Consider the following 26,194-nt stretch of genomic DNA (forward strand, 5'->3'; position numbering starts at 1 on the left):
TTGACATCTACAGGATTCATTTTTATGGTTCGATGATATGAATTATTGTAATCATTCACTAGATCTTTCAAGTTATGAATCCAGGTATGATTTCCCTGCATACTAAACATTTTCCACATACGATTTTTTAATGTTCTATTAAAACGCTCGCAAATAGATGCTTTTAGGTGTGTATATGTATGGTAATGGTTTATGTTATTTGTTTTCATAAGCTCAGTGAAGGATGCATTAAAAACTCCTTTCCTTGATCAGATTGAATATTTTTAGGTTTATGGTTAGATAGTTTTAATATTTTTTTTTCATTGCTGATAGCACATCTAATGCTGTTTTCGACTTAACGGGAGCTGCATATGCATACTTTGAGAATGTATCAATCACGGTTAGCAAATATCTAAATCCTTTATTTTCCTTACAATAGGGTATCATTTCAACTAAGTCGATTTGCCAAGTATCATTAATGCCCATCTGAACGAATTTACGTCGGATAAAAGTTTTTTTCTGGCAGGCTTATGTATTTCATTCACAACTTGTTGCTTACTCATTTTTATTTTTATTTTTTATTATTGTTTCTGGATGATTGCGTATTCAAAAGTGATTGATTATACTCAAGAACATCGTGTTTTATTTGAATATACATTTTTTTTTTGAAATTTCAAAGCATAAACGCGTTAAATCTATTTGAACATTTTTATCATAAGTACCATCCAAGTCAGAGAGTTGAATATCAAATTTTTGTAAAGCAGCACATTTAGGAATAATATTATTATAGTACAGGAATGTAATTTGTTGTTTAAGTATCGTATTCCAACATAAAAAATGTTGTAAAAAAATATACCTAATCTTAAAATGATCTCCAGGACTCGCTATCAAATTCAATCTTATTTCCAAACTGATTTATTATAAAAACATACTGCTTATCGGATTTTCTGAATCTAAAATTACATTTAATAGTGGTCAATAGGGGATGATCTATAATTGTATCAGGCATCAAGAAATCATACTGATCAAGTTTTAATTGAATATACTCCTTGTAGGTAATCAACTGCATCCATTCATCTTTGTCCAGTCCAATGAAATTGTTTTTGCTTTGTTGCATCCAGATCATTGGTGTGAATTTTCGTGTAGTTGAAAAGCCGCATTTTAGTTTTAAATTATGTACTACATAATATTCGAGCCCGAAAATGACTTCGTGGTCTTGCTTCTTTCTGGTGGACCTAATTCTTTTTGATTGCAGCGTGTCCATTAGGGTTGAATGATTTTTTTTAAACTAAGAACTCTTGCGGAATTGGGTGGTATATAAAGGGGAAAGATATCACTGATTCATTCAGTTTCTTAAAAAATCTTAAGCCGACATGAACTCGATCGACAGGAATTCAAGCGTGATAGTTGATTTTCAATATCTCTTTGGGAATAATAAACAACTTTTTATTAAAGAATTGGCGTTTATGCAAACCGGATCAGTAACGCCAAACTTCTTTCATTTCAAACCACCATATCATCTAAATGAATTGGATCATGAAATGATTAAACAGCAGAACATGCACCGTCAGACCATAAATGGATTGGACTGGTCAGATGGTGAAATATCGTATTTAAGTTTAGGTGAAATACTATCACCACTTAACAGATTTAGCACCGTAATAGTACGTGGTGGAATTAAGAAGAAGTTCTTGTCTAAGTATTTAACAAATACCATTATTGATATTGATATAGGAAAAAAGTCTGACCTTATTTCCAAATTATTATACCAACTGTAGAATTCACAAAAAAGTTCCTCTTAGATGTGCACTAAATAATGTATTCAAGCTTTTTGTTTTCTTGGAAAATTCGAACTATGATGTATACTGTAATGGTGAAACATATGTATAGAATATAAAATCCCAGTATGGAATAAGCGCTTGCATAAAGTAGTTGTTTAAAATGGACTTCTTTAAGCGTATGTTTGGAAGTGATCAACGCAACAGAGGATACACAGAACTTGTTTACTGCAATTATTGCGGTTCTGATACTCATTACGAAAAGAACTGTCACAAAAACGCGATCAGGAGAAACCTAAATAAATTGTTTTAAAGGATAGAAAATATTATATAAATTTTCAATAAATAAAACTTATTAAAAAAAACATCAGCTATGTTTAAACAATTTATACATCCTTTTACAATGCTAATTTGTGGTCCTTCAGGGTCTGGAAAGACAACGTTTTTAGAAAATTTAATAAACAATAGGAATGAAATGCTAAGTATTTCAATTGATCGAATACTGTGGTGTTATGGTGAGGAACACGCTAAGCCAAATTTCAATAACATCGAATACTATAAAGGAATTCCTGAACAAATTGAAAATGAAGCGAATGAACCCATTCTTTTAATATTAGATGACTTGATGATGGGGGCATTTAATAAAAATGTATGCGAGCTTTTCACGAGAGGATCTCACCACAGGAACTTATCTGTAATAGTAGTTACACAAAACATCTTTCATAAATCATCACATACGCGAGATATTTCTCTAAACACAAAATACATCGTTGCATTCAAAAACCCCAGAGATAAACTGCAATTTCAATGCTTGGCAAGACAAATTTATCCTGAGAACTCTCAGGAGCTATTTAGAATATATAAGGAGGTCACAGATGAGCCACATGGTTATTTACTTATTGACCTTACTCAGGGAATAAATGATCTCCTGAGATTTCGAACAGATATTTTTAATTCTGTGTACACCATTTGCTTTGCTGATGAAAATGGTTTACAAAAAGAATCTAAATCGATTGAAAGCGAACAAACATTTATTGTATGTGCTCAAAAGGGCCAACCACAAACTTCGAAATGCAATTATAGGTAATTGTGATATTGAGTTGGTGAAAGCATTAGTGGAAATAGTGTTGAACACATTACAAGGAAATCATAAGATATCAAAATCTCAACTATATGCTCTCAAAAAGTATAAAAATGCATTACGTTATATTTCATGTCCAAAACGTTCAATCAATTCCAAGAGAAAAGTTCTAATCCAAAAGGGAGGATTTTTACCAATTCTAATCAGTTCATTGCTCTCTCGGGGATTTTTGGAAAAATATTAAACAATGCTTAGAAATACGCATCAATTAAGCAAAGTAATTTTAATGCGTCCGAATGCTTATCAAAAACTAATAAAAGGTGGAAATGAAAACGATTTAATAAATATAACATTTTTACCTATTTTAAATGATAAGAAAACTAGTGACTATAATAAATGGATCAAAATACGTCAAGAATTGTGTTACTATCAAAAAAAAAAGAAATAAGACAATGGATGTACGACCTAGTCTAAAAACATCACATCCATCATCTAAAACCACTGGAACACAAACACAAGACGACTCAGTCGGGTTTGATGTAATGCCAACAACTGATATTCTTTACAATAAAAATAATGTTAATCAAAAAAGGAACTCTCAATAGATAATGAGTCCCATGATTTACCTAATCTCAGCGACGATGAAGATTTAATGCCTGAAAAACTTTTAAGTCAACGCATAATAAACGTAAAGTAAAAGGACACATCATTTTTAGATACTCCATTTGTAGACACTCAAGTATCAAAAATACAAGCAGTGTCTAAAGTAAAGCTTACCGATAAGCAGCAAAAACTAAGAGCAAAACTTAAGAGGGATAAAAGTGAACAAAAACCATTACAAGACTTGAAATACGTAAGCGGACGGGAAAAGTTGAGTAGATCTGTTAGAAACAGAGAACCTTTGCAAATTGAAAAACAAAATTAATTGGGTTTCCTACAATTAATAAACGGAGAAGAACATAAAACCAAAATGACATTTACAACACAGTTTTTCGTTACATTACTCAGTAATGATTCATTAAATGTCTTTAATGATAACGTTAAGTGTGCATTTACAAACATTGTAAATATTCCTGAAAACATGAATGACGAATGGGAAGTTGGAATCACAGACTTATATCTTAATAAATGTGCACCAGACAATCATAATAATTCATCGATTATGTCTGCAGAAACAACAGAATTCGTTATTAGCTTAGTAAATGGGGAAACATTTAGATATGAAAATGAATCAATTGAGTCTGAAGTTTTTGAAAATGGATTAATTTTTGTTTACACTGACATTATTAAGCCAAGATGTGTTGGAAACAAGAGACCCCGATGTCTTCGAGTATTATATTTCAATGGAAAAGAGCAACTCATACAATTCAAAAATATTGAATATTATCCTATTGAAATATGGTCACCAAAGGAAATTTCAATATTAATTACTGATTCCAAAGGATATAAAGTACCATTTGAATCTTCAACAGTTCCAATATTTATTACTCTACACTTCAGAAAACGAATCGAAATGCTATAAATAAAACAGTACAAATCTTAATTAGTTCAGAGTAGAAATAGTCATCATGACGAGATCTTATCAACAATATTATTTAAATCAATGCGGTGGTGGGTTAAATCATATAGGAAGTCTATATGTGACACCCAGAGTTATCCAACAAGGTAGAGAATTGGAAATTTCTTTAGTGGTCTTTTTTAATTATATAAAACCACTATTCCTTTCGGGGATAAACGCTATTAAAAATCAAGCCTCTGAAACTGGAAAGGCTGTAATAAATGAGTTTGGTCGAAAACCTTTAAGAAACATTATCCAAGAACAAAGCAAAATTGCACTGCAAAATCTATCAAATAAAGCAATAAATAAATTTACACGATTCCAAAATGGTGAAGGTAAAAAGAATAAAAAGGGAAGGTCTAGGAAAAACGAGCTCATTTATCATCTAAACAAGGACGCAAACATACGCAGTCGAGATCAATAAAGAAAAAAATCATCCAAGAAATTAAACATAAAAATATTTTTTCGAAATCAAAATGACCACCCATATAGAATGTATGAAAAGCGAATTGGATCTGTTTGAACCACATCCCACACAAAGTTCTATTCTGAGAACTGAAGAAGTTTCATACAACCCCATAGCATCGTTGGACAGTGCTTCTTCAATTGAATTCGTGTGCTTAGGAAATGGTGAAACATATAGAGACCTGTCAAGTGTTTACTTAAGACTTGTTGTACAGCTAAGAAAAAATGATAATGGTGTCATTGAAGGAAACAATGTTGGAGTAGTTAATAATATTTTGCATTCAATGTTCAGAAGTTCATCAGTCTACTTAAATAATATATTGGTTTCTCAGAGCGATAATAACTATCATTATAGATCGTATTTGCAAACGATTTTAAACTATGGCAGTGATGCCAGTGAAAGTCACTTAGCTACTCAAGGGTATTATCCTAATTATGGAAAATTAATATCTGGTCAATATGTTAACACCGATGGGAACATTCTGCTCTAAAAATATATTTCAAAACAGTAATAAGGTTGAACTGTTCGGAAAAGTTCATGGAGATATATTTAATCAGCCAAAATTACTCATAAATAATGTTGATTTGAGGATAACTTTTAACATTGAAAAAACAGCATTTTATTTGATGGAAACTGATACTGAGTCAAGTCTTAAGATATTGGAAGCGCAACTTTTCATGAATCACATAACTATTAATCCAAGCATTTTATTGGCCCATCATCATGTTTTACAAACTAAAAATGCCATTTATCCATACAGCAAAGTTCAAGTAAAATCATTTACAATATATCCAGGAAATAATACGCTATCAATTGACAACGCAGTTATTGGACAGCTTCCTAGTTTCTTATTCAGGAAATCGGACATTAAATCCATTCAACTTTGATCATTTTAAAATTCAACGCTTTAATCTAATGGTAAATGGTGTGCAAGTACCATCGCAGGCACTTGAATTTGATTTCTCGAATTCCGAAAATGCTCAAAGCTCTAGAGGATATAATATGTTATTCAGATCAAGTGGCATAAGACATTATGATCGAGGCTTGCAAATCACAAAGGAAATGTTTGATAAAAACAGTTTTATATTAGCATTTGACTTAACTGCAGATCATCATAATTCAACTGTATGCTCAAATTTGATTTCTCAAGGATCCATCCGAATTGAAGGACGTTTTTCTGAGCCTCTTACAGAAGCAGTTACTTGTCTGGTGTACTGTGAATATGACTCAATGATTGATATTGATAAACATCGAAATATACGTGTTCTTCTGTAAAATGAATACATTGCAAATCGATAATTTGCTCTCCAAGCATTCAAAAACAAAAACAATTTTTAAAGGCGTTTATCCCTCTGATAGGCTCCCAAAAGTAATTTCTAAATATCCTGCTTTTTAATAATAGCTAACACAGATTCTTCAAACCGTCCAGGAACGCATTGGGTTGCATTTTACTTTGATAGTAAGCATTCAGCTGAATTTTTTGACTCCTATGGTCAATATCCTCAGAAGAAAGAATTTTTAAAATTATTAAGGAATAATTCATTAAAGTTTACATTCAATAAACAACTACTTCAAGGATATTTTTCAAGTACATGTGGTCATTACTGTATCCTATATGGAATTTTTAAAAGCAAAAAGAAAACCTTAAATTTTTTTTTAAAACAATTTAAGAAAAATGATTTAAATTATAATGATAAGCTAATAATGAAAATGTTTAAAAAATTAGCTTTAAAAAAAAAAAACAACGTATTTATATTTTCAAGTAAATATTTTATTTTTTGGAGTGGGATTCATTCTGTTATTTAATCTATAATATTTAAGCATAAGGTCTATAGCTTGGGCTTTCTTTGCCGGTAACGTATGACAAAGGCATGTATCAGGTCCATCGGTAGCATCGTCGTCGCTCCAGGGGCACAGCTTATAGTGAAACCCGAACTTGGAGTATTGGAGCTCCTTTTCCTCCAGATCCTCCAAAATAAGCATGAGGTTTTCCAGGATTTTTAAATGCTCATCGAAAATCATCTCTTCGAATTGAATAAGAAAAAGTTTTATTTGATGGGCGTGCATGATTCAGCTGGCTTCTTGTAACTGATACTGATGATCGTTCAAGGAGCGCGGTTCTTTTATATCCATGCCTTTACTCCATTTATCTCTTTCTAACTCGCAAATGTATTTATGTTTTAACCTGTTGTCTAATTTTTTTTATTTACATGAATATCTAGTTGTCTCTTTTCTCTTATGCATAAGAGAGGCAATCCCTTAATTCTTTATTTATTCTTTACATAAAAATTGGAAATGAGGAGTGCTATATCTAGTCATCTCTTTTCCTTTATATATAAGATGTGAAATTCCATGCTCCTTTAGCATCTTAAAGGGTGTTTTTGTAGAAAATTTGGTTACATAACTTTTAGGTAAAAATATCCAAAGCGGTTCATTGTCCTTATTACTTAAATAGAGGACTACCTTTGTTCCAAAATGATGTTTTTTAAGTTTACATCCATTGATCTTGTACGCAAATCCTATGCATAGATCTTCAACCTTGGTGTATCCAATCGCAGGTTTTATCTCGTTAAGTGAATCTAGGAACGCCTATGCATGTACATGTTTCACGAAGATTTGATTATCCTTTTATATATCAAAATAAACAAAATTCTTACATACCATTATAAAATGAAACTATTCAAACTACACAATGTTTTATACTAAATTATTTAATCATGAATACATGATCTTATATACTCTCATTCGTCTTTTCTTTCTAAAATGAGATCTATGCTGATTGGTTGTTGCGCTAGGTATATAGTTGTACATACATACATGTAAAAGCCAGATGTGAGAATAGGATTTCAAATATTATATTTCCTGTCTTTATATACGTACATACATATGTACATGTAAACGTATGTACATAAACCATTGAAATGAAAACATTATATACATATATATAAAAATGGGCCGTGTGCTAGGGTTTTACATATGCTCATACATAACTCGAAACCCTATATAAGAACATCTAACACTTAAGATACTTTTAGTTCATTTTCTATTCGAAATGAGTGAATTTCATTGTGAGTTGTGTTATATGAAAAGAAGTTTTAGGTCCCGCAATGGACTAAAACATCACGTATTAAAAGTTCATAACTTCAGTTATCAAAAATCAAAATCATCATTTTACCAATGTTACTTATGTCCCGGCGCTATAAAGTTTTGGCTGAGATTTGACCTCAATATGCATGTTTTATTAAAGCATAACGAATATTTAAAACAATTACACAATAAATTAAATATTAAGAAATAAAATAAATATGTCCATTTCACTTGACTTTTCACGATGTTTTAATATGATGTGAAATTCAACCAATAAATACATTCAATAGTGCCTGCATTCTACCTAAAATCTACTTCTTCTTTTTGTGGAATCCTCTATTAGAAAAAACCATGTTGGAAACGAATCCTATGAGTCTCTTGTTAGAGTGAAATTTGCACCAAAAAAAAAAAAAAAAAACTATCCATTGAAAATAAATATTGTTTTAAATTTATATTGTATTTATTATATATTATTTGTAGAAAAATACATAAATTAATTGTATTAAACATAAATAAGAATATTATTAAAATTTCGTTTCGGCTCTTTCTACCGCAGCTATTAAATCGGCATTATCTTCGTCGCGAAGAAGTTCCTCGAATCGTTTTTGCCCCTTCGTCATTATCATCGACCAAATCGAATATACTGTCATCATCCGGGAAGTTGAATGTTTGAATTTCGTCAATCGGAGCAGCAGTCATTAGGTCATCGAGACTATCATCCCATACAATATCACTTAAGACGTTCCCTTGCATTATATATTCTTGCGTTTTAATTCCGAATATCTGCGAAAGGTCCACGGAGTCGGGCTGGGTGTCCAGATCTATAGCTGCCTCAGGTTGCGAGTTTATAAAAATAATTTCGAGGTCGTCCATCTCAGTTTAGAATCCAATAGTTTATGATAAGGCTTGTAGCTGTGAGTAGCTATTATATGGGCATGTGACTATAGGACAGTGTTAGGCATACACACAGACAAAAGAAATGATAACGAAAGTAAACGAACAGTCTAGGGTCTAGGATGTCCTTTTACAGAAAAAACCATAAAAACGAAAAGAGATAAACGTCCCATAAATTAAATAGTGCCGCAGATTCATTTGAAAGGGACGGGATGAAACACTTGCTTGAGGGATGTTTGACCAGATTCATTTGAAAGGGGCTGGATGAAACACTTGCTTGAGGGATGTTTGAATCGTTGTAGGGACCCAAATCACATAAGCAGGGGAGAGGGATAGTTGTTTGATGCTTGTAGGTAACCAATCATATAAGCAGAGAGAGATGGATAGTTGTTTGATGGTTGCTGTCCAGGATTATTGATCATGGATTTTTGACAAAGTTAGTTCACATTTTGTCCGCTAGGGGGCGCCACAAAAGTAGTAGGGATTTAGGGGATTGGTTTAGACTCGCCACAAAGTAGCATTCGATATAGGAGTGTAGTATATTTACTATAAGTCGAATTAATTAATTTTTTGTCTTCTCATCCTTTATGACTCCATCCTTGTTGTGAGCTCTTACCATGCAATATTTCCATATGCTTGGCTAAATATTAGATCCAGAAAGCATTTACATATATTCACAATGTAATGTTAATAAATATCCTAAAAGTATGTATTTTAGCATGATCATGTAAGTAACAGATCCTATAAGAATTTATTTCTTAATAGGAATGTTAATGGTAGTAACGATCCTTGCTAAGCAGAATATCCCATAGCAGGCAACACTAGCGCCAAGTAGTGAGAATGCACTCGAATATCGAGATCATAAACCACTTTCACCGATGTGGAGCCCCTTGTGTCAATTTACTCGAATATCGCGTTCATGAACCACTTTTCCGATGTGGCGCCCCCTGGTGAGAATTTTACCTTGGGTACCAACCCCCTAAATCCCTACTACTTTTGTGGCGCCCCCTAGCGGACAAAATGTGAACTAACTTTGTCAAAAATCCATGATCAATAATCCTGGACAGCAACCATCAAACAACTATCCATCTCTCTCTGCTTATATGATTGGTTACCTACAAGCATCAAACAACTATCCCTCTCTCCCTGCTTATGTGATTTGGGTCCCTACAACGATTCAAACATCCCTCAAGCAAGTGTTTCATCCAGCCCCTTTCAAATGAATCTGGTCAAACATCCCTCAAGCAAGTGTTTCATCCCGTCCCTTTCAAATGAATCTGCGGCACTATTTAATTTATGGGACGTTTATCTCTTTTCGTTTTTATGTTTTTTTCTCTGTAAAAGGACATCCTAGACCCTAGACTGTTCGTTTACTTTCGTTATCATTTCTTTTGTCTGTGTGTATGCCTAACACTGTCCTATAGTCACATGCCCATATAATAGCTACTGATGCGACTTTTAGGAATGCAAATATAATTTTAGCCGATAGACAAATCAGTTTTCTACAACATAGTTTACATAGTCTACAAACATTAGTTTAAAAGCAATTATTTTAACGTATTGTTAAAAGAAATGCGGTTTTACCAAAAAGCGTCACCAAAATGTTTTATAAGAATTTTAGATTCTCCAGCCGACTGTCGTTTTGGTTTGTTGACTCTTTTGGCTTCACGAAATAACAAAGAAGTTGTTGTGGTTGTTGTAGCCCACTAGCGTCGCGTCGCCGCTATATTTAATTGATGCTTATTTATTGCTTATTACCGATGTTGGCTATACTTTTGTGGGAATTATCAACGTAACGTAAATTTCTGAATTCAGAATGTTGTGTTGTGTTTTGAAGAGCTTTCAATGGCGAAATTTGGGATTTTCTTGTCAAGGAAATCCTCTCCTGTTACTAAACGGTCAGGGAAATCCTCTCCTGTGTCTAAACGGTCAGGGAAATCCTCTCCTGTGTCTAAACGGTCAGCGGAGAGAGCAAGATACTCTCTCTTGCTCTTTCTTACATGACAACTACACATTTGCTACACAAATTGACTCGCAAGGCGATAATACAAGGTAGCACTACAGAGCAGGGCTGCCTGACTGTCTTAAAAGGTTGTGGCACTCCAGTGACGTCAGTGTTGCCCCGAACCATTTTAGCCGTTGGAAATTTGAAATTCCGCTCAATTAGCATTTAGGAACGTATTCGCCATAAACATTACATGGCATCGCATTTATTGTTATCACAATAATTTTACGAGTGAGTTGCGCGCTCTTTTTAATGATATTCATGAGTTTTATATTGGTTTATTCTTGTACACGATAGAGGCGCGCGGTGCTTTTTTGGGTCCAGTCTTGCTCGAGCTGAGTGGGTGGGGATGGGGCCTGGACTGACGGCTGTTGTGGTCACGCGCGTCCATGGCTCGGCTTCAGAATGTGGAGCAGCGCAGCGCAGCGTAGCTTTATGGCATGGCTGTTGTTGTTGTTGTTGTGGCAAGAGTATTGCCTGTGGTGTCGTATGAAATGCGCTTGGAATTTACCAGACAGACCTTTGCCTTGTCGTCCACTCCTCCTACTTGGCCTGGTCTGCGTTTTCCTCGTCCTGCGCCTGTGATAATCGCCCCGCTGGCTGCTTGACAGGCAAACAATGCTGTGAATTTGATTAAAATCAGCCTGCGTGTGCGTCTTCAGTTCTGGCTGCTCTTGTGGTTCCTGCCGCTTGATATTTTGTCGTTATTGGAGCACACTCACATCTGGGGCAAGCCAAAGCCGGGCTTATGGCCGCCTCGTTTGTAGCCGCAGTCCGCTGCAGGCGGTGCGTTCCACTAATTGCCAAACGCCTAAATTTGGCCTGGGAAAACGCTTGCGTTGGGTTGGGTACAAGTATTGAAAGTTCTCTTTACTTTGCCCTTATTTAATGGGGGGATGCCTGGCAATTGTTTTGATTTCATAATCCAACATTGAGTGATTAAATATCTTCGCTGGGATGGCCCAAAGAGTGAAAATGCATTTCTTCTCTTCGTTTCTGTGGCTGCTAATGAGCTCCAGCTGCCAGGGCGACACTTATGTGTGCCACTCCTCACCCTCATCCTCATCCAGCTCCCCAACAGCACCACCACCTCGAGACTACTTCTTTCTCTTTCTCAGCTGGCTTCTTGTGAATTTGCAATGAGGCTAAAAGCTAATTAGTTGCCTGGATTTCACAGCTTCGCTTTCCCCCTCTCTCTCCCCCGCACTGTCTGTAGCTTCCTTCCTCCTGCTCCAACCAAGCGTTAATTTTTCCTCTGAATTGCACACAGGAGGAGGCTCCTTAGGTGAAACGAGGTTGTGTGTAGGAGTCACCCCCACACACACAGACACACAGAAAGCAGGATCATCCACACGGCGAAACGAAACGGATGTTCTCGCGCCACGTTGGCTCCGGTCCCGGTCCAGGAGCAGGACCAGGTCTCGGTCTCCCTGCCAAGCTTTTTTGTGGCAGAAGGGTGTGTGTGTGTGCGCTGAGGGGGCTGCAGAATGTTAATAAATCTTATTTTTATCATTTGGCTATAAATACTGAATTTTTAGCTCCGGCCATGCTCAATTTATGGCCATTATTTATGTCGGAAAAGCGAAAACCTCAAACATGCTGCCACACTTTTTGCCCTCCCTCTCCCTCGACCATTGCTGCTTGCTGCCGGCCTGCATTGTGCATCCATTTTTATTTGTTGCTGTTTTGGCCAGAAGAAAGAAAAGAAGAAAAGATACACGGGCCATATTATTGCAATTTTCCAGTTGCTCCGCCCACGCCAGATCCGCAGGGGAAAATGGGAAGATGCCAGGAAAAGGAATGGCGCAAAGCGAAAAATGAAATATGAAAAATTGCATTACACCTTAATAAACACCTCAGCTGGCGAACCACAGCCAGAGCCACACCGGAGCGGAGTGCAGCAGATCGTTGCAGGGCGGGGAGTGGAGGGAAGTGGATGTGGGAGCCATCAGGCAGGATCAGAGCTTGAGGTATGACCAAACATATCTCTTCCCAATCGGCGCTGGAGATGGAGTCCCAGTCGGAGTGGGTGCTGCTGCAGCTGTGTGCGCCCTGCAGTGGCCATAATGAAGATTGTCTGCGGCTTAAGTGGACGCACGTTGCTCGCCCGCTGGATGTGATGCTGTATTGGAGACGGGGTTCGGGATGGGAAGCAGGACTCGGGCGGGGCGGGGGATAACCGCCCAACAGGTAAGTTCTGAGATCGCGATCATTTAGGCGCTCATCTGGCATAAAATTGTTAGAAACGCCCCGTGTGTGTGCGCCTCTGGGTAGGCATCGGGGATGCTGCTCTCACACCCTCTCTCCCGTTCCCTGCTGGCCATAACGTTTTTGCCATTAAATTAATAAATTAATGCGATCGTGCAACAGTCGATCATGTGGCCAGTTGCCAGCTACAGGTTCAGCCTGTCAGAATTCCCAAAATCTCAATACAACAAAAAGTTTATTCGTCTTTAATCACAAAAACATTTCTGGGCAGCCTCAACCCGAAAGTTTTTGGACACTGCACCGTGAAGTCAGATTCCACTCCACATGGGCATCGCCTTATTGAATTGATCATCTTGTTTATTCTGGCTACACTTTTCGAACGATCTTCAGACACTGTGCTTGGGGTCCGGCCTGCAGAGCACATTGCACACTCGAACTGCCAGTACACCGGGCGAGCGAACGCTGGTCGTGATCGCAAAAGTGGGTGTTGCTAAGTGTTTTGGGGCCTCTTGGATGCTCGTTGCTGGATGCTGGAGTTTTGCAGACGCAATGGCTGGTTGCTGGCCACAACTTTCGAGCGGCCACAGAACCAGTCTGCCATTTTACAACCTCTCAACCCAATGCTGGCCTCCCCACCGCTGCCCTCGCTGCTCCTCGTGCATCATTAACGCGGGGCAACGGCAACTGCAAGGAGAGGAAATAATTGCACGGATGGCACTGGAGGCCGTTCCCTGGATGCGGCTCCACGGTGGATTGCCGCGCCACGCTCTTGCCTTGCATCGCTGTGTTGCTCTGTTAATTTTACAGCCATGTCTGATATTGCTAAATGGCTGTGAGTGGATTCGTTTAAGCACCAATTTTATTACCAACAAGCATCACGTTGCATCTGCATCAGTTCGTTTCTCTCTCTCTCTCTCTCTCTCTCTCTCTCTCTCTCTCTGTGGCCGCGAATGGGGCATGGCTCCAGTCTCTGGCCTCAACTCCAACTCCAGCTTTGGCTCGGTTTGTGGCAGTTGCTGTTGCTCCTGCTCCTGCTGCTGCTGCTGCTGCTGCCGCTGCAAGTGGAGAGATCCAATCAGGTTGCGCCTTTTTGCTTCAGTTCCAAACAGAAACCACTACAACCTCCACTTGTGGCCATTATGAGCTGGCAGTTGTTATTTTTGTTGCTACGGTTTCTTCTGGCTGTTGCATACTTTGCATTTGCAAGGAGGCTGGGGATAAGCAGAAATTATACACGATATACACACAGGCACACAATGTGCTGGACATAAAAAAGTATTTACTTACACAACGAACAAAAAAGAGAAGGAAAAGCAACGCCCCTGCAGCTGCCATTAATCGTTAATCACTTTTACATTGCACTCAAATTATATATTTACTGCAGCCCAAAATAATTGTTGTAATTTTTATTGCAACATTCAAAGGCCCTAAGCATAGAGCTTGTAAGTTTGTAACTAGTTTGAAAATTATTTTAACCATATCTGCGGATTATTTTAAGTTTAGATAAATTTATTTGTAGAGTCCTCTCTATTCATTTCAAATCTTCGTTGATAAACTGATTTGTAAGCCTATTTTTAATTCAATTTGTCATTTTATGGGTACATTAATTTATCTGACATTTGCCATAAATATTCAGCACTTGGCAAAGAGCAACTGGGCTAAAAAAATGATACAGATCGCTGCTTATTTTTAAGATCAATCTTTAATATTTATTGTAAGTCTAATTTGTATATTCGGATTATTTATTGACGCTTTGATATTGCCATCAAATTTAAATAAATGAAATTGCAATTTAAATGTGTATTTAATAACAAATGAGATGGAAACATTTCTAAAAGTTGAGAAAAGTCTGAGATAGTTACATAGACTTTTATGTGTGAATTGCTTGACTTGTATTTATGGCTTGCAGTTGGTAAAAATCCCATAAATCCCCAAAAAACCGGCCTTGACGCTTTCAAAATTAACTTAAATATCAATGGAATATATTATCAACTGATTGATGATATCGGAAAGCCTTCAAATTTTCTCTACCGTTGATGGGTTTTCCTAATTTCTTAAAGTAATTCGATCAACTCCCAAGTCTGAACGATATGATAAGCGACATTTACATTTTAAATGTGGGAAAATACTCGAGCTGATGCTACAAGTCCGATATGTCGCCAGTGGGACAAGAAACTAAATCTACACATACAGATATCATAAGTGCTAATGTGAAGTGACCTTAATCGAAAGTTGTCAATCTGAAGCTCGCATTACACTTGATTGGCCCACGTCGGTACTGGGATTGGGATTGGTTTCGGGCCTGGGCCTGGTCCTGGGTCTCGTTGTCCACTTGCTGATGATCCCGTTTATGTGTCGACTAACTGCTCCACTTATTCGGAATCGCGCTCTAGAAAGCAAATGAAAACTCATTGTTTGACGGGGCTCAGGTTACAGTTGCAGCAGGGGAGAGTCCCCCCCGGCCTAAAATCTCAATCGCATTTCCAAGGACAATGGACCACCCGCCGGGGCTTTGTTTCTCCTGCTCCTTCGCAAGGCTGTGGAGCTGGGGAGGTTATTTTTTTAAAGCCAGTCACGTGCCATCAACGACGACACTTCTGACATATCCGGCGGACCACACGCGCCGCCGACAACCCCCTTCTGACCCCTCTCTGCTTGAGTACGGGGCAAGGCTGGTGCTGCTGCTGCTGGTGCTGGTGCTGCGGGCAAGTGTCAAGGCAGAGCAGAACAAAAAATTAGCGCATCACGTGCGTCTTCTGTGCCGCAATATCCTTTAAATGCCAGCGTTGTCCTTATCCTTATCGCTGTCAGCATCGCCATCGTCATCGCCATCGATTTCGTTTAATATGTTAATCTGTGCCAGGACGGCGGCCACTTGCTCCCACCCTTTGGGTATCCCCCGCCGCTCGCTTTCAGCCTGTTCATTAGTGCCTCATAAAGTAGGGTTTCCAGCGGAGTTTTCCACTGATATTGGTGGCTTCTTTACTTTACTTTTATTGAAGCCCCATAAAAATCATTGGTCCTGGTCTCCACCACTTAAACGAGACAATCAAATAAAAATCAACGAAACGAAAAAAGGCTTCAAACAGCCATAAGACCGGGTCCACTTATCGGTGGAATATGGCGGCGGAGATGGAGATGGAGATGGAGAGCATTTATCTCAATGCGAGAAAGAACTAATTACTCCCCTGGAGTGGTTCTGCCCCCTACTTTCTCCCCCTCACCCTATCCCTATCTCCCTCGACTTAATGCCTGCGTTAATTGCCGCTCGCTGAGAGTTGTCACTGCTTACGTTTTATTTTTATGGCATTTCCCGGTAAAAACGCGTGAAAAGTTCTTCCCAGTTGATCGAAATGACTTGACTCTGGGCCGTGTAACCGTTGACCTTTTTTTTTTCTCACAGTAGTGGAGAGTAGCGGCTGAGTACCGACTGATGTCCTTGCCAGGGGTTTATGATCTGTGGATTAAGGGTTGATGTTATTGGCGAAGGGAGCTGAGAATATGATAGAGATTTATGTAGTTGTGATTGTCAAGGTTAAATGAATAATGAATGTGGCAGTAACTTGAAACCTTATTTCCATTTTCTCAGTAACATATTTCCTATTTGGGGAATAGGATATAGAAATTCTTTACTTTTTTAGGATATTTCCTTGAAATTATCTTCACTTTTAGCTTCAATTCCTTAACAATAAATGTTGAATCAAATTCCTCAATCTCTACCACAGAAAGATCGGTAGAAAAAGTTAGCGATTTTATCCCATTCAATAAGTGTTTAATGCAATCCTCCAAAATGATCTGATCTAAAGCATCGCTGTGGGAATACTTGTTTACTTCCAACCTTACCTCCACTCTTATCTCTGATTTTGTCTCCAAATCGGCTTCCATCAGATCAGGTTACAATTCGTTTCATGTGGGGTGATTTCCAGCTCTTTTTCTTTGCGAGTTTTTTATGCGGGATTTCTCACACTGTCCCGTCCACCCATCCACATCCATTGATTGCTCATTTATATTGTATTTGGTTCTGTCAGAGGAGGAAAATACTTTTGGATGGGCATATTGTGGCAGTCACTGAGGCCATTTCCCATACGCACACGCCCGTCACAACGGCCACACCCACCACCCAAGAGGAAGCACCCCACCAGCAACCCAGCACAAGTTGCAATTTCCACCACCAGCAGCCCATGTTGCAGCATCATCCATCGTGGGGCAGGAGCTGGCACAGCGGCCAAGGCTAAGCGGATATTCATTACACGAACCGCACGCTGCCACGCGCCGCCGCTTTAGCACCCTCTCGTCGATGGCTGGACTTGGACTTGGATTTGGACTTGGACTTGAATGCGTCCGTGGATGGGCTTACACTTTACATATGTCACGGATATCCCCGTGGGAGGGTTCTGACTTTTGAGCGGAGTCAACCCGCTGATCCTGTTTGCTGTAAATAATGCGATTAACGGCATCACGCAGCCAGCTTCTGATCCTGTTCATCCTGCTCCTGCTCCTGCTCCTTGAGAATGTGTGTGGGGTGTGGGGTGGGGTTGTTAATGAGCCACTGAAGGAACTGCGCTCCACAGAGATTCCCGGATTAGTGCTACAAATTTGCGCCTGAGCCTGGTGTGAAATATGAATGAACGAAAAGGAATCTGAGGCAGTAGAGAAGGTTGCTGTACGGAGGTGGATGGGGTAATAATGAAAAATTATTGGTTTTGGGTTTGGGTTCTTGGGTTTTGGGTTTGTCATTGTCTCTACACGTTAAGAGAGGCAGCCCCCCCCTCGGCCGTGGCCATTACGGCGTCTTTAGTGCTTCACGACGTATGCCGTTCACTGGCTTGGAAGTAATTTTTATTAACTTTTGCCAAAAGTGCACAAAATAATCGCATTAATGCTGCTCTAGCCCACAACCCAAATGGAGCCCCTCTGCTGGCCACGTGTGAGCCAACTGACTAAATGACTGACGGACTGACTGTCAGGTCGGGCCGTGTCATTGTCGTGTCTGTGCAAAGGTTGGGAAACGCCGGCGGGTCTGGCGCGTTTGCCTGCACTTTTGTCTTTGCCCAGCCGGGTGGGGCGTGTCTTGGAAAATCTCATTTTCCAGGCAGGCAACCATCAGCCAGCCTCAGTCGGGGCAGCAGCTGGAGATGGAGAGCTCGAAGCTCGAAAGCCAAGTGTGCGAAAATTTGATAAACGCCGACCCCCAAAAGGCGCATGATTTATGGATCGGCAATGCCAAAAAGGAAGAACCAACCCAAGCCAGCCGTAGCCTAAAGCCATAACCCAGGTCTAAGCCAGAAACCGCGCTAAAGGGGTGTGGGTCTGGGGCGGTGGGCTGGGCCACGTTTTCCCCGCATAAAGTGCTAAAAAAACGTTCAATAAAACCACATATAAAAATTGACTAAATACAAAACATGACAGACGGCGTGCGAGTATTAATAATAATGCGTTCAGCCCGACGGCCCCCGGCCCCGGTCCAGGCTCCGGCCCAGTGCGATCTGGCAGCAGTTCCCTTCGCTTTTGTTGCTGTTGTTTCGTGGTTTATAAAGTGCAAAAAGCGTTGTACTCTTTTTTCACATTCACATTCACATTCACATTCGATAAAAATCGCATGATCATAAATTTACACTTTGCACAGCCTCCGCGGCAACGCCCACCCCAAAAAACAAAAAAAAATAAAATAAAAAGTGGGAGAAATCGGAGTGCAGTCCGAGTGGGGGAGTGATGCGGCGCGGAGCGGCGCGTCGCGGGGCAGCGAGATACACACGCAACGGCAATGCGAACCGGCGGCCTTTGGGACGCGTGAACGATTGGTAAATTGTTGTGGTCAGACCTGGTCTCGGATTGGATTGGCGTGGTGTGGCGTGGCTTGGCGTTGGTTTTGGCACGGTTTTGGATTGCCTTCTCAGGGGTCCCTTGCGATATGCTTTGTGGCAATTGTAATCAGAAATGCCATGCAAGTGCACAGGGGATCAACTAGTGGATACTGTGTGGGGCAGTAATCTAAATCCTGCTGTCATGAGTTTTGGCAGCCTCTCTGTGTGTTCCAGCTCTGTGTGTCCCAAACTTTTAATGGAGAAATAATTATAAATAAAATCAAAATTAGCTACATGCCTCCTCCTACCACATTGCCATATCCACATCAATCCCAGCATACTCAATCCGTACAGGGTATCCCTAGGGGGCATGAAAAACTGCATTTATTGCCTTTCGATTTTTTACAAATCGTTGAAATATTTTTCACAGAAAAGCCGCGTGCGCTTCACATTTCAAATGTGAATCCCCAGGGCGAGGGCGGGGGTGGGCGTCCACGCTGACACGCCCATTCAGCGCGCGGTGTGAAGTTATTTAATTGCCAAGCGTTTTGCGCGCGTTTTTAATCGCCAGGCAGAAACGCACTCAATCGATTATGCATCTCTCTCCCCCGCGCCGCCCTCTTTCGCTCTCTGTGTATGTTTTGCTGTCTCTCTTTAGTTCTCTGTTCGGCTTATCGCCTTGACCAAATCCTCTGCTGTCGCATAATTAATGAGCTGCACATCATTTGCATATTTCTAATTTAATCAAAATGATTTGATTCGCATGCCCCAGCAGTGGCAGCAACAACAAACAGCAACAAGAACAATGGGTAATCCATAGGCTAGGCCATAAAACGCCGCTGCTGCCATTGCCATTGTGTGTGTGTGTGTGTGTGTGTGATGCATGTGCATGTCCCTGCAACATTATAAATAAATCAAAATACAATTTCTCAGAAATTGCGATGCCCTATCAAAATCTTCCGAGGACGGACCCCCAAACATAAACACGGGGCAAAATTTCCACCCAAAACATGTTGATAGGCCTTCGGGGTGCCATGGAGGTGGAGGTAGAGCTGGGGGGCACACTATGTTGCCTTGCGGGGGCGGGGGCAAGTACCACGAGACGTCTACGCAAATGCAAACGCCAGAAATCCCAGCGGCCACGGGAGGAGCAGGGCAGCGCTGCACATGCACAGAAAGTGCCTGAAACGAAGGCGGAAAAATCGTTGTTCAGCTGGTTCCAACGAGTACGAGTAAATCCCCAACATATACCCTCCCTGCCCCCTCACCTGTGCAGCTCTCTTAACTAGAGCCCAGCAGCAGGAGCACTATCCCAAGTCCACATGTCCTCCTGTGCATGCCGTGCAATTATTTCGAACTTAAATTCGTATTTTGTTCGAATCTTGTAAATGGATCTTGTTTGGCTGGTCCGGTCCGGTTCGGTTCGGTCTGCTCTGCTCTGGGCCAGGTCTTGGCCAGGTTCGGGCAAGTGGAAGATGTTGTTCGCAGTCCTCTTGCCGCCAAGATTTCATATGCAAAATCTATATGTACAAGCTTCAGTGACTGTGCGAGAACTGCAGCCATGCGACTTGAGTTTACCCTGTAGGCAGCGCATTTGAGTGTTTTTCAAGCAAAAGGCAACGAGCTTAGAGTTATAAAATTTGCGTTTCCAATAGCATTATCTTCCAGTAGTAGGAACTGATGGCTAGATTGCATTTGGCAAAGTTAGCTAATATTTTGTTGAGTGCTTTTAGATTGCTGTACAATCTTGATGGCGTGAACTTTATTCAATATATACAAATAAATTATACTATACGATACATGTACGAGCAGAGCGTTTCCCCTACTTCTAAGTACATAAAGTATAAACCTAATCCAATAATTGAAAGCACTTTCCACTGCTGTGAATATGACTCTCCTTTCAATGTCTATACATCTGCCGTAATTAATTACAGGGTAACAGCCACGACCAGCAAACAAGTTGGGCAGCAGCAAACGACACGCTAGCTGGCCAAAGAGAGAAAACACTAGCGCTAAATTGACATCAAATTGACGTTTATTTGGCTAGAGGAACAGAACAGGACAGAGCGGCAAGACAGCGGCAGAGATCCTCGTCAGCTATTCACTCGAGCTTTGCTGATTGAAGAAACGGACGAAACGGGAGAAAGGAATGGAAAAATGAGCATAGTACGGCTGTGCCACCAACTGCATTGCTTGCCTCATACTTCAGAGTCCTGCTCGTTGAGGCGCCGCACGCCGCTGGCGGAGCGTTCGGGTCTGCGCCATCTCTGGTATCGCCTGAAGCAGCCCTCCTCCTGCAGGATGCGGTACAGATGCAGCAGGAGAATGAGCATCACCACCAGCAGCGTGACCATGGCCAGGACATCGCGTAGCGTCCAATACGGATGAATGCCAGCCACCCCAGCCTGGTCTCGTTTTTGGGCGAGGACTTGGCCCTTGACCGTTGGCCAGTCCATGTCCAGCTGGGTGTTGTTGAAGGGAGTGTTGGGCTGTCCTCTCGGCGGCAGAAATACCCCCGATCCGTCAGGTAGGTGGCCATTTTGCGGAAGAAGATCGCACCCCACTCGTTGTCGTTGAGGTCCAGCTCCTTGAGGCCTTCGTGCTGGCTGTGCAGCAGTTCGTAGTCCAAATCGTTCAGCCGATTCCCCTCGAGGTACAAGCTCTCCAGATTCTGCAGTCCCGCAAGGCTCTCGACCTGCACGTCCAGCATGTGATTGTGGGACAGGTCGAGGTGGTTCAGCCGAGGGGAGAGCAGCGGCGAGTCCACGGGCAGACGGCCCACCCGATTGTAGGCCAGATTCAGGTACCGCAGACTGGGCAGGAGAAAGAGCTCTTTGGCGTCTGCCTCGTTGCCGGGCTGGGGCAGGGCTTCGATGAGATTCTTGGACAGATCCAGGCTATCCAGATTCCACATGCCCCGCAGCAGAGTGTCGGTATCGTTGCCGTCCAGTAGGTTGCCATGCAAGTGCAGATAAAGGACGGAACTCTTATCGGCAATGCTGAGATGTGTCAGCTCGTTGTTGTCCGCCGAGAGCCTGATAACGCTGCCTTCAATGACGAGGCTGGTCACTCCGCTCCCCTCCACGAACAACGTTTGGGCACTGTGCAGATGCAGCTCCTGCAGCTGTCCACAGTGACCCAGATCGAGCAGTCGCAGATCCGCAAGGTGCCCCAGAGTCGGGGGTGTGAGCACAGTCAAGCGATTCCCGTTCAGCATCAGAGTTTGCAGCTTCGAGTTCTGGCCAAAGATGTTGCCCGGCAGGGTCTCGATCTCATTGCCACTGAGGTCCAAGTGCAGCAGCTCCACCAGCGGGTCGAAGGTGTTTTCCAGTATCTGTCCGATGCCGTTGGACTGCAGTCCGAGCAGCCGCAGGCGAGAGAGTCCCTTGAAGGCTCTCACGTGCACCGTGTGAATGGTGTTGTGGCCCAGCTCCAGCATCTCCAGGCGGGGCACCGTGCCAAACTGCTCGTCCCGCAGCACCCACAGATTGGTGCGCTGCATCTGCAGGGCACTCAGATTGGCCACCGGACTCAGGCTCTCTTTGCTGATGTAGTAGGTGCTGCAGTTGCGGATGACAAGGCTGCTGAGATTCGGCGTGAGATTCAGCACCACCCACGGCACCGACAGCCGGCTGCAGTTGCTCAGGTGCAGCTCCTTCAGCCGCACAGCCCGATCGGCCGAGTAGGCCACTGACTGATCCCCCAGACTGCAGTAGGCATCCGGGCAGCTGGCGCTGAGATTAAAGCGTCCTGTGGCATCGTACACGGACAGGCTGTCCGCCAATTTGGGGGCGTAGAGCAGCAGAAGGAGAGGCAGGCTCAGATGTAGATGCATGTCTCGTCCGGTTCTATGGCGTTTTGTCTGTCAATGAAAGACTCGCTTTGTGCACTGAGTGTCGTGCTTCGGTTCTCACTGCATCTGCGGCTTATCACGCCAGAGGGGAAGTGGGCAGAGCGGAAGAGTCTTTCCATGCTGATAACGACAAAGCGTGTGCTCGAAGCCCCTGGGAAGCTTTGCTGATAAGCGAGCGAACAGCCACAAAGCAGAGCTTCCGCAACAAGTCGCCAGCGTTAAGTCAATGTCAGACACACAATTGTGATCAGGCAACACGCTGCTGGGGTGGACCCAAGGCATAATTAACCTAATAAATAATTCAGGTTTTATTTTCTCTAAGTGTAAGCAGAGGCTGCGAGCGTTTTGTCAACATTTTGACACTGATAAGGAACAGAGTAAGCTGCAACGTTGCTCCTCTCTCTCTCTACTCCTTCCTCTCCGTTGTGTAAATATATCAAATGCCTGGAAACATCTTTGCTTATCAGAGACAACCTTCCAACAAGTTCCACATAAAAAGGAGTTCCTCGCCAGAGAGAGACAGAGAGCGCGCGAAAGATATCCTTTAATTCCCTGCATAATTTCAGATCAGACAAGCGTTAAAAACATTTCATTATAACGCTACACAATCGGAATATTTAATGATTTAATCGCCCAGCCAAATCGGGCACAACAGCAACCAGAACGAGCCGAGGCAAAACACCTAAGCAGAAGGATGAGTGCCGCAGGCCTGGCCTGTGGGGACTGTGTCTGAGGCCGAGAAGGAGTTGCTGCAGTCTCGATAAACTGCTTCAAATTCACAGATTTTAAATTTAAAATCGTTGCAGCAGCAGCACCAGCGGCAGCATCGCCAGAGAACATGTAAAGGTCTCTCTCTCAAGATCTCCCATGCCATTCTCCACTCCATTCCCGAGCTGGCACTGGCACTGGCACTGGCTCTGGCTGCAGCTTCAACGTAGCTTCGATATAATGGCGCGAGTTTCATGTTTACAAAAAAGATTATGCAGTCCCAGCGACAACCAGAGCCACAACGGACCAGAGCAAACGTGCACAGTTTGCCGAGAGCTGAGCCTGGAGATGGAACCTGGAAACTGAAACTGGAGTTCTAATTAAACAATTCGTAGAATTTCGCGTTAATTGCGAGAAAACGACTTGAACGTGCTCAACGGATTGGCTGAGGCTGCGGCTGAGTTGGAGTGGGGGATCCAACCAAACAGTTGACACGTTCTAGGGGGGAGATTTCATTTTTTTTTTGTTTCCTTTTGTTTTGGCAGTGTGGAAAAACTTTGTGCACTTTGCCTAGATCTGGTCTCATTATGTTGGCCCGCATCAGTTGATGTGAGGATGAGCTCTATTATTAACATAGCACCACACACACACACACACACACACACACCCTCCCAGACACGCCCCCTGGCAGCAGCTCCACTCTAGACTGGGGACTTGGACATGTACATGTGTGGAGGATCGCAAAACAGAGAGAAAACTCAATTCAAATTATCGCCAAACAAGATCGACAGATGTTCAACTGAAGCAACAACACACCAAAATGTAAGAAGGAAGATGTAGAGGCAGAGCCAGAGCCAGAGCCACAGGAGAGGTCAATGAGGTGCACCGACCGATCGGCCCCAGATCGATCTTCCTCCGTTCACTGACCAAAAGCAAAAGCCAAAAGCAGTCGCACGTCTCGCTGAGCAAATAACGCCCCAAAAAAAGGAGAAATAAAACACAGAAGAACTACACTCGCGAAACCCTTTAATCTAAACCACTTTGGGCAATGGCAGAATGAAGATCGCCCCGATCCCGACTCCGATTCCGATCCCGATCCCGAGCCGCCTCGATCATCGACAACAACGCCACGCATATTTCGCATAGCCCAGGCACACCTTTCCACCAAAGTCCGCCGAAAATGCTAAAGAAGGAAGGGAAGGGCAGCAAAGGGAAGGGAAGTGAAGGGATAACCCCTCAAAAAGCATGCTCGGACAACAAAAGCATAGGAAAGTGAGGCCAAGGCACTCAGAAATATGTTTTTCGGCTTGGTTTTGTTTCTTCGGCAGGGTATGCTTGGGGTTATGGTTGAGGATCCAGTGCCAGAGCCACGGGAAAGGTGAGGGCAACCCTAACGCAGCGCTACCGTCATCATCAGCACTCCATTCTTCTGGTCGATCATCCTCACTCGTCATCGTGCTCGTCATCATGTCCACATCCACATTCACAGGCGCAGGCGCAGGCACAGGCATGGCTCGGCACGGCACGGCACTCACAGGGTTTCGCCGCTTATCAGGGCCGATTAATCTGCCATCGCTGTTGCTGATAACGCCAGCAAATGGACGACCCTCTGCCTCTCTCTCTCTCTCTCTCGCTCCCAGTCTCTGTGCTTAGAGAGAGAGAGCTTGAACCGAGCCTGGATCCTCTTCAGGCACAACCACAACCGCATCCGCATTATTGTTAGCCCAGTGCGCAGTGGCAGCCAACACTCATGTTTAAATTATGATGGCTTCTAACTTGCGCCCCAGCCACAGCAGCCCTCGTCGCCGTCAAATTCAATGTGGGCATATGGGTTACCTTTCCATCTCTCTCTTTCTCTCTCTGTATATCGCTGTCTCGCTCTGTGGTGTGGTGATCGTGTCAGAAGTCATGCTGCTGCTGACATTCCTGACGACCCATTGACAAATGCGCTGATTGAAGACCCATTCTCAAAGCGATTGGTGAACAGAGCGAACAAATGCCAGAGCGCCAGACAAGAAATACATCAAATGTTAAAGAGCATAAATGCTTGAGAAATAAGTGTTTAAGATCGAATGGATAGATACTGAGTTGGATTTCAGTAATCTAGGGTTGGAAAAGTAAAACTTCAATGGAAACTTCCAGTTTCTGCTCTTCCAGTGATTGCTTCAGGAAAATCAAGGTATAATTTAACATTATTTTGATGGCAGATTCAATATCTATGATCTGCAGATATCTATACAAATAATTCAACTCCCATTTCTCCCCTGAGCACAATCACACGCAAAAGTTCCATCATTTAGCAGATGTCTTTCAGCCAAACAACAATTAGAATCAGAAATCATGCAAGATAAACCATCAGAGCTAACAATAGTTGCTGGTAAATACTCCCAAATGATCTCATAATCCTATCGGCAGCCACATCTTTCACATCGTGCTCATCCTGGCGTATGCGTAACGTGCGCACGGTGTCCGCGGCTGCTGCGACGCTCCACCCTACCCCACACACACACAGAATCGAGAATATCTGAAAGAGATTTGACCGAGCTTCGTTTTTTATTTAAACACAATCGCTGATGCATAATTAATTAAAAGGTTCTCTTTCCCAACAATATTATTGTTGTCTTCTGTTGTGGTTTTCGCTGGCTGACTTCTCTTGACAACACGCCCCAAAAACGGTGGCCGCTTGCTTGGATGGGTCGGCTCTCGGACTCTTATCTTGTAAATTGAATTATGAAATCGTCAACTTGAAACTGAACTGAATGCAGCACAGTAA

The 26,194-nt window shown here is 42.0% G+C and overlaps 1 protein-coding gene across 1 annotated transcript; it reads right to left on the reverse strand.

Annotated features, from left to right (window-relative positions):
* Window positions 1-20,873: 20,873 nt before the first annotated feature.
* LOC117897742 (probable leucine-rich repeat receptor-like protein kinase At1g35710) lies at window positions 20,874-22,760 on the reverse strand. Its single transcript, XM_034806782.1, is given in 3 exon segments — window positions 20,874-20,975; window positions 21,065-21,372; window positions 21,375-22,760. Coding segments are annotated over 3 exon segments (1,647 nt in total). The 5' UTR covers window positions 22,696-22,760; the 3' UTR covers window positions 20,874-20,957.
* Window positions 22,761-26,194: the final 3,434 nt, after the last annotated feature.

Source organism: Drosophila subobscura, chromosome O, assembly GCF_008121235.1.
Source record: "Drosophila subobscura isolate 14011-0131.10 chromosome O, UCBerk_Dsub_1.0, whole genome shotgun sequence".
Classification (NCBI taxonomy): domain Eukaryota; kingdom Metazoa; phylum Arthropoda; class Insecta; order Diptera; family Drosophilidae; genus Drosophila; species Drosophila subobscura.